Source organism: Dryobates pubescens, chromosome 17 (assembly GCF_014839835.1).
Source record: "Dryobates pubescens isolate bDryPub1 chromosome 17, bDryPub1.pri, whole genome shotgun sequence".
In the NCBI taxonomy this organism is placed as follows: Eukaryota; Metazoa; Chordata; class Aves; order Piciformes; family Picidae; genus Dryobates; species Dryobates pubescens.
The window spans coordinates 7,350,201-7,361,889 of NC_071628.1; the positions used below are offsets into that span (position 1 = coordinate 7,350,201).

At 45.5% G+C, this 11,689-nt stretch overlaps 1 protein-coding gene across 1 annotated transcript; it reads left to right on the forward strand.

Moving 5' to 3' along the window:
* The first annotated feature begins 280 nt into the window (after window positions 1-280).
* MTFMT (mitochondrial methionyl-tRNA formyltransferase) lies at window positions 281-7,403 on the forward strand. The gene is made up of 9 exons (XM_009903948.2): window positions 281-443; window positions 881-1,093; window positions 1,514-1,636; window positions 2,510-2,612; window positions 3,622-3,697; window positions 5,068-5,159; window positions 5,887-5,968; window positions 6,570-6,652; window positions 7,160-7,403. The coding sequence occupies exons 1-9, from the start codon at window positions 295-297 to the stop codon at window positions 7,358-7,360; spliced, it is 1,122 nt and encodes a 373-aa protein (XP_009902250.2). The 5' UTR covers window positions 281-294; the 3' UTR covers window positions 7,361-7,403.
* Window positions 7,404-11,689: the final 4,286 nt, after the last annotated feature.

An 11,689-nucleotide genomic window follows, 5' to 3' on the forward strand; every position in this document is an offset into this window, starting at 1 on the left:
CGGGGTGCGCTGGAGAGACCGGGGCTAAAGCTGAGATCTCCGCTCCCCGAAGACACTCACCCTTCCCCAAGCGGCCGTAAAGCCGTACTGACACGGCAAGGCGTGCCGTCAAACGCAGCTCAGCCCCGCAGCTAGCAACCGTTCAGTGCCAGCCCCGCCCCCAGCCAGCCCCGCCCCGCCTCAGGGCGCCGGCTCCGCCTCAGCCTGAGGGGTGGTCGTGTGCGTCCCTCGCCCCGCCCCGAGGCGGGGTCCGCCCGCCGGTGTGCGTCATCAACATGCGCCGGACGCGCCGCTATGTGGGGTTGGTGGCTGCGCTCCTGGCGGGAGGGGGTGACGGTGGCGCGCGGGGCGGCGGGGCGGGCAGGGGCGCCGCCATGGCGGGTACTCTTCTTCGGCACCGACCGCTTCGCTGTCACCGTCCTGCGAGCCCTGCAGGCCGCCAGGTACTGCCTGCTGCCAGGGGGCTGCACCTGCGGGGAGGCGTTTGGGCCGAGGAATGTAAGGTGGGAGTGAGTCATGGGGTTCAGGGGGCATTAGGGGTTGAGCTGGGGTCAGGGGGACAAGAACCGTGGATTGGGCAGTGATTGGTAGGGAAGAGAGGAAGAAAAGGGAATGCAGAGTGGGACAGGGACCATGGTGTCACAAGTGGATCGATGGAGAGAGATCATAGGAGTCAGAACGTGAAGAGCAGACAGGTTGTAGGGCTGAGTGGGGGTTAGGAGGCTGAGGACAGTATAGGAAGGCTGGGAACCAAGTAGGGGATGGGAGTTGGAGGGGCAGGTGATGTGGAGGGGCACAGGGGCAAGGGGTGGAGTTGAACCAGCCGTTTCCTCTCCATTGCTCTGTGTGCCTGAGACCTTCAGTACCTTGTCCACCCCAGGGAGCCCAGCGAGAACTTGCTTGTGTCCAGGCTGGAGGTGGTGACTTTGCCCTCCCGCCTACGTGGGGACCTGCCTGTGAAGAGCTGTGCCCAGGAGTTCCAGCTGCCTGTTCACGAGTGGCCACACACAGGACCTGTGGGACAGTTCGATGTGGGTGTGGTGGCATCATTTGGACGTCTTCTAAGCAAGGAGCTTATTCTACAGTTCCCATAGTAAGTGAGTTGACAGAATATCTACTGCTGCTTCTTTAGCACAGCAACTCTGGTTTTGAGTCAGTACTTGGCTTAGAGCAGGTGTGATCAACTTCTCTGGGTTCACCTGCTTAGTCTGAGTCCTTCTTCTATCGTTATGAAGTTGACTGTTGTTCTTTAACATGCTGATGTAGATCTATGCAAATATTCCTTATCATGTGTTTACTTTTATTCCTCTCATCTCCCTTCCTGTGTTTACTGAGAAACTGAAGGCTGTATGGCATGAATTTTCCTTTAAATGTGTATTTAAACCAGCACTGCTTCAGAAGGTCTGCAGAGTTAATTCTGAGGTTCAGTGTGATTAATGTTGCACACCTATGTACATGTGGGTTCAGCTTCAGGTACTGTTCCTACTCTAAACTTGAAAATCTTTCAATTCAGTGGTGTGCTGAATGTCCATCCCAGCTGCCTCCCACGATGGCGTGGTCCTGCACCAGTAGTCCACACAGTGCTTCATGGAGATGAAGTGGCTGGGGTGACAATTATGGAAATAAGATCAAAAAGGTAGGTTAGATGTGCTTCCCTAAACTACTTACTGTTTCTGTGGCCTCTCAGAACTTTAGACCATTGCCACTTAAGCCATCAGATGACAAGCAATTGTCTAGGGATGAGAGAATCCTAGAATGCACAGGTTGCTCAGAGTCCCATCAAGCCTGACTTGGAATGTCTTTAGGTATGGGGCATCTACTATCTCTTTGGACAGCCAGCTCCAGTGTTCCACCACCTTCCTAATAAAGAACTTCTTTCTCATGTCCAATCTAAATCTGCTCTGCTCTAGTTTAAAACTGTTGTCCCTTGTTTTATTGCTACAAGTCCTTGTAAAACATCCCTTCCCAGCTTTCTTGTAGGCCCCCACTCAGGTATTGGAATGCTGCTGTAGGGTCTCGCTGGAGCATTCTCATCTTCAGGCTGAACAACCCCCAGTCTCTCAGCCTGTGTTCATAGGATTGGTGCTCCAGCTGTCTGATCCCCTTGGTGGCCCATCATTATGTGTTATAGTTTCAGCACAAACTCTGGCATACAAGCCTTGTTAAAACAACCTTTGCTTGCCTGATAGTAAGACTCAAGAAAGCATGAAACAAATTTCTTCTGAATGCTTCAGGTTGTTTCTTCTGAGATCTTATGCTTCTGAACTGTAAATTGTACATGCATATCAACCTCAGTTTGCTGAGCTGAATCTTGCATGCCTAGATATATCTCATACTGTTTTCCCTGTGTTGTTTTGTGAACCAAACATTATTTGGCAATGTGCTGAAAAATAAAGCTTCTGGGGGGAGGTATTTAGTAATGAAGTTAATGTATTGATTGTAGACTTCAGAACTGCTAATTGAGTTGTAGTTTCTCCTCTAGTGAGCCTGTGTGTTTTCTGCCTTACAGGTTTGATGTGGGTCCAATTATTAAGCAAGAAGAGTTTCCTGTTCCTCCCTGTTGTACTGCAAAGGAGCTGGAAGTGTTGTTAGCAAAGATGGGTGCAAACATGGTAAGGTTGCTTCTGATTAGTGCCTTGTGTAAACAGAGTTCTTTTTAATCTTGTTTGGAGCTGACTGTAGCTGGTAAGAGGAGAGTGGTCTAAAACTTGTGTTTGTGAGCGCTTTGTCTTGTTGAGAAGGAAGCTGAGTGCTGTGTGATAAGCTGTCGTTGCTGTGCTATGTGTTGCTGTTCTGTTACTGTCCAGTGAAGAACTCAAGTGCTTTTCATGGAAGCTGTGCTCTTTATTCTTCCATTGAATTGAATCCCCTATTTTTTCATCTTAATCAGCTTTTGTCCTTTTACAGGACTGATACCAGAGAGGAATTCATCTGTAAAAGAATATTTGGGGGGTCTAATTGTGATTTGCAGAATTGCAGCATGGTGGGGGTTGGAAGGAACCTCTAGAGATACCTAGTCCTATCCTCTGCTAAAGCAGGGTCGCTCACAGGTTGCCCAGGATCACAATGTCCAGGCAGGTCTGGAATCTCTCCAGAGAAGGAGACTTCGTAACCTCTCCAAACAGCCTGCTCTAGGGCTCCTGCACTGTCACAGGGAAGATACTCCTTATGTTTAGGTGGAGCCTCTTGGGTTCCCGTTTGTGACTATTTCCCCTTGCCCTATCAGTGGGCACCACTGAAAAGAGCCCAGCCCCATCCTCTTGCCTCCCACCCTTTAGCTCTTGCTGAGCATTGAGAAAATCCCCTCTCAGTCTGCCCTTCTCCAGGCTAAACAGCCCCAGGTCTCTCAGCCTTTCTTTGTTAAGAGGGGTTCTCCATGTCCCCTTCACATCTTTATAGCCTCTGCTGGACTCTCTCCTGTAGTTCCCTGCCTCTCTTGACGTGGAAACGATGCTTTAGTGTGTATGATACAAGTCTTCTAATGACCCGGTTTTCTAAAAGCTCCCAAGAAAGTTGCCCTGCTGAAAAATGAAGTACTGCACATTTGTGTCTTGGATTTACTGTTAATAAACAGACTCCACTTAGCTTTGCTAAGACATTGTCCAAACTTTCATTTTGCAGCTGATATCAGTCCTGAAAAACTTGCCTGAAAGCTTACAAAATAAAAGAGAGCAACCAAAAGAAGGAGTAACCTTTGGTAGGTACACAGCATATTTAGTAATTATTATTTTTTTTAATCAGCTGGAAAACTTCTTTGTCTTCTGCTGGGCTGGGTTCTAGTCTGGGTTTTTAGATACCTTTGTCAATATGGTCTCTTCACTGCCCTCTGTAGTTTAAATAAATCACACAGTGGGGAAAAACGCTTCAGAAGTCTTTTTCAGACTTACTACATTAATTGGCCATGCAATATCAAAATGTTACAAAGTCTGAGTCAGTTTGTAACTCTTCATGGCTGTAATGCAGACAGCAGTATCACAGTATAACTAAGGTTGGAAGAGACCCCAAGGATCATCAAGTCCAACCTGTCTCAACAGACCTCGTGACTAGACCATGGCACCAAGTGCCACGTCCAGTCTCCTCTTGAATACCTCCAGGGACGGTGCCTCCATCACCTCCCTGGGCAGCACATTCCAATGACGAATGACTCGCTCAGTGAAGAACCTTCTCCTCACCTCGAGTCTAAACCTCCCCTGGCGTAGCTTGAGACTGTGTCCTCTTGTTCTGGTGCTGGTTGCCTGGGAGAAGAGACCAACCCCTTCCTGTCTGCAATTACCTTTCAGGTAGTTGTAGAGGGCAATGAGGTTACCCCTGATCCTTCTCTTGTCCAGGCTAAACAATCCCATCTCCCTCAGCCTCTCCTCACAGGGCTGTGCTCAAGGCCTCTCCCCAGCCTTGTTGCCCTTCTCTGGACACGCTCAAGTGTCTCAATGCCCTTCTTAAACTGAGGGGCCCAGAGCTGGACACAGTACTCAAGGTATGGCCTAACTAATGCAGAGTACAGGGGCACAATGACCTCCCTGCTCCTGCTGGCCACACTATTCCTAATACAGGCCAGGATGCCATTGGCCTTCTTGGCCACCTGGGCATACTGCTGGCTCATGTTTAGGTGGGTGTCAATCAGCATCCCCAGGTCCCTCTCTGTTTGGCAGCTCTCAGCCACTCTGACCCCAGCCTGTAGCTCTGCATGGGGTTGTCGTGGCCAAAGTGCAGCACCCGGCACTTGGTCTTGTTAAATGCCATGCCATTAGACTCTGCCCATCTGTCCAGTCGGTCGAGGTCCCTCTGCAGTGTTACAGCTGTGCTTGTAAACTTTGCAGTGCAATGGGTAAGTAAGAGGACAACTGGAAGAAAGTCTAAATGACCCAAATAGAGGTGTGTGTTTTTTGTGGCAAAATCTTTTCTCCAGTTGCTGTCTAAGGTGTTTGTGGGTAGATGGTAAACCTGTTACTGGTCTGTATAAAATTGGGTTTAAAATAAGATAAAATGCTACAGCTGTTTGTTGGCAAAGAAAAGATGCAAAACAAGCCATGAAGTCTTATGTGGAGTAACTTCTCTTTTTCCTCTTAGCTCCTAAAATATCTGTGGCTAAGAGCTGTGTCAAATGGGAAGAGCAGACAGCTGCACAAATACTTCAACTGCATCGTGCAATAGGAAGTATGGTAAGAGAGTGGGAAGTTTTTTAACCCTTTTCTGTCCCTCTAGAATGTTAGAGTTTGGTGTAGATAACTTTTATTTGTGATTAAATCTCAAGTTTTAGTTACTTTAGCCTTTAAGACCTAGCATGTGTTTTAAAATTCCAGCATTAAAGGTGGAATTGGTGTGGAGAAGAATTGTAGTGGATTTGATGCCAAGTTTGAAATCAGCTCAGTGGTTTTGTGGTGTTTAGTTCCAAGATTTCCTCTGATGTATTTGAGGGGGTTTCAAAAAACTATGATTACATCTTGGCATGACAGTAGGCAGCTGTTGCAGATGGCTGTTTACCTCCTCACTGCATATGCTAATGGATTGCTTGTCAATGAGATGAGGAAAACCAAGGTATACTTGATATAATAAGGAAAGTCTCTTACCTGGACATACACTTAAATTTTTCCCCCAAATATTGCTATCACAGGTGTCTTGCATAATGAAAAACACCCCAAACCCTACATAGTAGAATAGAATTAACCAGGTTGGAAAAGACCTTTGAGATCATTGAGTCTGCCTATCACCCAACACCATCTAAACCATGGCACCAAGTGCCTCATCCAGTCTCCTCCCAAACACCTCCAGGGATGGTGACTCCACCACCTCCCTGGGCAGCACATTCCAATGGCCAATCACTCTTTCTATGAAGAACTTCTTCCTAACATCCAGCCTTCTGAATGTGTCATCTGCTTCTGTTTCCAGTTCCCTTTGCAGACCCTCTGGAGGGGTACCACTGTTAAGCTTCTGGATCTGGTGGAAGTGGATAATATTCCTGGGTTTTCAGGTATTTACTTTTAAATTAGTCTGTTAAGTTAAATTTTCTTCCCTTTTCCAGTGTTGACTTGGAAATGGACAACAACTGTACTAAACATTAGTATAAAGTAGTGGTTCCTGATGCTCCAGTAAAACTAAGTCATGTATGTGCAAGTTTCTATGCCCAAAGATGAGGGTGAAATGGGTTTAAGGATGTTCCCACTCTGTGGTAGTGTTGAGAGCAGCAGTGACCCCTGAGATCAGAGGATTTTAGTCTTTTGGTAGATCCTATTTTATTGCCTTTTTTGGGGGATCTCTCACAATGAAAGCTGTTCCAGTGTGCTATGCTCAAATTATTTTCTATCATAGTCTGTGAGTTGGAAAACCTTGTGGGCTTAGTGGTGTGACACAGCACACAGGGCTAATGGCCCTTCATGGATCACGTAGGGAGCAGTGCCAGAGAGTGACTGGTCTGCTTCTTTCCTGCTCATTTGGCTATAATAAAACACAGAACAAAATATTTTTTAACAGAAGAGTGACTCAAGATGATTATCATGCTTCAAAGAAGACTGTTTCAAACCTTTTTGTGTTTATTGGCATAAAAATGCAAGGAAATCTTGCTTTGCTTTTAGATCAAGTATTAAATGATTGTGGAGCTGCTCCTGGTTCACTGCTGTACCATAAAGCCTCCCGAATGCTGATAGCTCGTTGCAGGGTAAGTTTTTCCCGCCTGTTTTATGTTCCCTGTCCTAAAGATGAGGCTTTTAGTATTTGCCTGACATGACTTTTAGCTGTCCATCATGATTCACTGAACTCATTCAAATTAGCATCAGTCTTTTTGTTTGGTAAGCTGAAGAACTTGATTTCTGCTCAGAGGCTTTTCACTTGCAAAGTGAGAATTTGGTTTGTGGTATAAACAGAATCACACAGATTATGCCTGGTTGGAAGAGACCTCAAAAACCTTCCAGTCCAGCCTTTGACCTGGCAGTGAAATGTCAATGCTAAACCATGTGCCTAAGCACCAGGTCCTCACGGTGCTTGAACACTCCCAGGGATGGTGACTCCAGCACTGTCCTGGGCAGATCATTCCAATGTTTGAGAACCCTTTCAGTGAAGAAATATTTCCTAATATCCAGCCTAGACCTGCCCTGATGCAGCTTGGAACCATTTCCTCCAGTCTTGTCACTTGACACCAAGGTGGTTTGTTTGTTTGTATTTTCAGGAAGGCTGGGTTGGAATCAAAGGAGTGGTGTTAAAGAAGCAGCTTACGGCAGTCGACTTCTACAATGGATATTTGCACTCTTTGTTCCAGCAGAACTCAAGATCAGTTCGTGAGGAATGCAGATTTCAAACACTTGAACTTAGCATTGCAAAAAAGACTCTGAAGGAGAGGGAGAAATTGCAACAGGATGCAAAACAATAGATGTATTTTAAACTGTGGCTGAAGACAGCTGTTGCTAGTGATACAAACTTTCAGTGCCCACCTCTAACATTCGACTCAGTTTGAGGGGTTTCATCTTGCTGTCATCTGCGTGTTTTCATCATGGATTCCTCACTTTTTTCCCCCCATCAAGGAAGAGGATCTCTCTGAATGCTGAAGACAGGGACTAAATCCCTGTTTCCACTGAGTAATAAATTTATTTTCATACATTGTTTTCAGTTTGTTTTCTGAGGACTGTTGATAAAATGTTCTTCAAGCATAAGTTGTGCACTATTGTTTTAATCTGTAAATACTAAGTGCTCACTGAGCCTAGTGAGCTCCAGTTGGATTTTGCTTGTGGAGCTTTTGTAGCCTCACGTGGAGATTTATAATTTAAGCCTTAGCTGGGGGGGCAGCTGGAGATGCTTTTCCTGCCTGTAATAGTTTTCTTGGAGTCAACCACAGTTAACACAGTACATCCCATATTTCTCACTGGAGTTTGATTCCATATACTGTGCCTGGAGTTCTGTGCAGTCAGTCATATAATTTGTTGGAGTTATTTGCTAGGTGGGGTTTCGTGAGCAGTCTGTTTTATCTCATCAACCTGGGTAATTATTGCTGACTACTTAATTACTTGGGTCTCCCTGCTTATTCTCTTTGTGGTCTCAGGTGTCCATTTCCAGTGTACTGGAATTCAGTTTCAGTGACTCTTTGGTGTAGAAAAGGAATAAACAGCATATTCCCTAGTCTGAGATCGCATCCAGTTCTCCTAGGACCATCATGTTTGGTTTTACCTGAGTAGGTTGTGTGCTATCTTCAGATGTTCTGATCAATTTCTTACCTTTCCTATTGAATCATTGATTCCTTCTTTTTGCTTTCATATCCTAGGATGTATTCCACTTAATATCTGTGACATCCATCCAGATGTCATTCTCTCCTGTCATTCTTCCTCTCTGAGAGAAATTTTTACGTGATGGGGAGTTGTGAATCTAATCCAAGCTTTTACCTAACCTGCTTTTTGCTTACTGGCACATATGAGGAGTATTTGATGTGAAGAATCCAAAATCTGATGACTCTTCTACTTTCTTATCCTAGAAGTAATGTATCACTGGGAGTGTAACAACAGAACAGAGACCAGCTGCATTTTAGGAGCTGCTCTGGTGTTGCTCCATTTATTCCTGCTTTTTCTTCATCCTCCTGCAGTAAAAGCAGAGCCTCTGGGGCTCTTCAGATGTGTTAGCTTCCGATTTTCAGCATTTTCAATGACATTTTGGAAGCCTCCAAAGGGGGGGAAAAAATGCAGGGCTTGGGTAGGCTTGGTGTTACAGTGTTTCTGTTTTCCTCCTGCTCATCAATAAATGCCAGCACATCCTCTTCCACATGTTCTTTAGACTCTTCAGACCTCCAACCTGTTCATGTGTTTTCAAGCAGTCCTGTCTGGAACTTAAGGCTCAAGTCAGGTGAGAATTCATGGTGCTTACATCAAGGTAACTGATATCAAGGAACTTGATGTTCTGAAATGTGAGTCAAAGCAAAAAGTGTAGAAAAATACATCACATGGACTAAAATGTTTCTGAAGAAGCATCTGTTCAAGCAGATGCTGCAGTATTTTTCTTTAACTGTTGAGCCAATGGCAATTAATCTGCCTCCCCCAGGAAATCCAAGCCTATGAATCAGAGACAAAGCCAGCAAAGTGGAAGTCAGGCTTGTTTGGTAAATTCCTTTTGTCTTTCCAGGCTCGAGGATGTGATTTGTGCCGCAGAAGTTAGAAAACTGGCAAATTTGTGTCACATTATGACCTGAGCAAAGTGAGAGGTGACTTCAGCAGAAAAACTGTGGTATTGAAAGCTCAGGCAAGGTTAAAAGGTTTTGGATAACCAAACTGCTAACAGCTTTGGTCCTAGGAATGGCATTTCAGGAAAAATTTCCTTACAAGAAATTTTAACTCCTTTGTGTGTTTTGGTTGTTGGGTTCTTCTGTTTGTTTGTTTGCTTAGGTTTTTTGTTTGTTTTGAACCTGCCATGACATAAAAGTGTAGAATCGGTGTGCTTTGAGTTGGAAGGGACCTTTCAAGGTCATGTAGGCCACCCCCCACCCTGCACTGAGCAGGGACATCTGCAACTACAGCAGCTTGCTCAGAGCCCTGAACAACCTGACCTGGAATGGTTCCAGAGATGGGGCATCTGCCACTTTTCTGGGCAACCTGGGATTTGGTCTCTCTACCTTCAGTGTAAAGAGTTTCTTCCTTCTCTCTACTCTGAATCTCTGACTTTTGGTTCAAACCATCACCCCCTTGTCCTGTCACACCAGGCCCTGCTCAAAAGTCTGTCCCCAGCTTTCCTATCAGCGCTTTTAAGTACTGAAAGGCCTCCAGGTCTCCCTGGAGCCTTTTCCAGGCTGAACATACCCAACTCTCCTAGCCTGGCCTCAGAGCAGAGGGCTTCCAGCCCCCCCCATCATTGCTGTGGCCTCCTCTGTCCCCACTGACAAATCCATGCCCTTCTTTATGATGTAAGCTGATAGCAAAGAAGAACTATCTATCCTTTTATCTCCAAACTGACACAGAGCAAAGCAGTGCTTTTGCTGGGTGACACTAATGCTCCTGGCTGGAATATCAGCTTCCAGCCAGCAGTGTCTGGGTGAGATGTTAGCATCAGAGAGAATATGTGGGGCACTATCTCACTGATAGTTGTAGAGTGCACCTCGTGTGAGATCTGCTGCTGTTAGTCATTGCTGGTAGGTGGCAATTTCAGTTCTAAGCAAAGCATAAAGTATCAGGGAAGAGTTTGCCTGTGTCTTTGGGGCAGTGGCATGTGCTTAGAAACCCTGTAGATGGTGCTCACTGCAGCTCTTTGAGGGGAAAACCAAGGTCAGCTGGACAGGACACGGTGAAAATCTGGTACAGAGTGTGTTCAGTTAGTTGTTTAATACCAAATAATGTCAAAAACATATTGTAGGCAGGATACTTAAACATGTAATCTGTGCAGAGTTTGCTTTAAGGTTTCTCAGAACTGCTTTCTATGCAAGAGGTTCTGTGTTGCTTTAACAGTTAATGTCCTAGCTTGGAATCAGCACAACTTTACCCCAGTTGTTTTATGGAGGGAAAAAGGGTAAGAATAATTAAATCTTTATGGGGGAGATCTTTGGTGTGCTATTTTGGGCATGGCAGTGAAGCTTTAAAGGGAATTTGTGCTCCCCAGGCAGCTGTTAGCCAAAATGCCTCTTTGGAAACTTTGCCTTCACCTGGCTCTGTAGGGATTTAACTCAGTAGGTAATGAAAATCTGATGATTTTTGCAGAACAGACAAAACACAAATGGGGCATTCTCTGATGAGGTGTGGACTAGCATGTCAGGGCTGACTCTGGAACATAGATGTGATTTAATCCTGTGTACCTCTGCTGAAGTCGAGGACAGCCTTTCTAGCAACGGGAAAGTGATATCAACAAAATAAGCCAACTGTCCTCCTCACAGGCGAGCGAGGGAAAGTAGCAGAGGCATTGATAGAGTCAGCATCTGCTGTAGCTCAGTTTGATTGCTGAAGCCAAATTACTGGTAGCGCTGCAAAATGGGCACCAGAAGGGCTCTGGTCTTGGTCTTCATTTCATCATGGTTATCAAAGAAATGTTAGAGCAGTATTTCCTAGGATGCTGGTGACTTGCAGTTAGCTGTGTCTGTTTCTTGATCTGAAACCTTACTACTCCCCTTGCTTCCTAGGAAGCCTCTTTATTCCAGTTTTCTGCTGAGCAAACCGCAAATAACAAGCGTGACTGATCACAGGAGTAGTGTTGATTGTAAAATCCCTGAATAATGTGAAGGTTGAGACTAGGCAAGCAGCTTTCTCCTTTTGTTTGTCCTAACTGCTGATGGGAAGTAATATTTTCCTTTTCTTAAAAATAGAAGGGGAGGGATAGGTCACCCTGAGAGTTGGAAAATAAATGTCCCTAATGGAGGATGCTTTTGCCATTAGTCCTAAACCTGCTGATGTTTAGAAGCCAGGTCTTCTGCTTCAGCCTGTTTGTCAAGGTTGGTGGTCCAAAGGTTAAGGCCAAGGGAGAAGCTGAGGTTGCAGCCTTCCCACATTCCTCCAACTGATACTGTTCTTGGATATGTGGGAGTGTGGGTTGCATTTCAGGTTGCAGAAAGGACACTGCTATGCACTGACCAAGTTAGAGAAGTCAGAACTGGGTAAACTATAGCAGAAAACTCATGTGAGTGGTGGCTGCCAGGACCTGCTGTAGCTTTTGTTCTCTATAAACTTTCTTAAGGCATTTGCCATGGTGGCTCATCAGTAATGGCTCAGTGTTAGCACTGAGTGCTGGTTGTTGGGCCAGA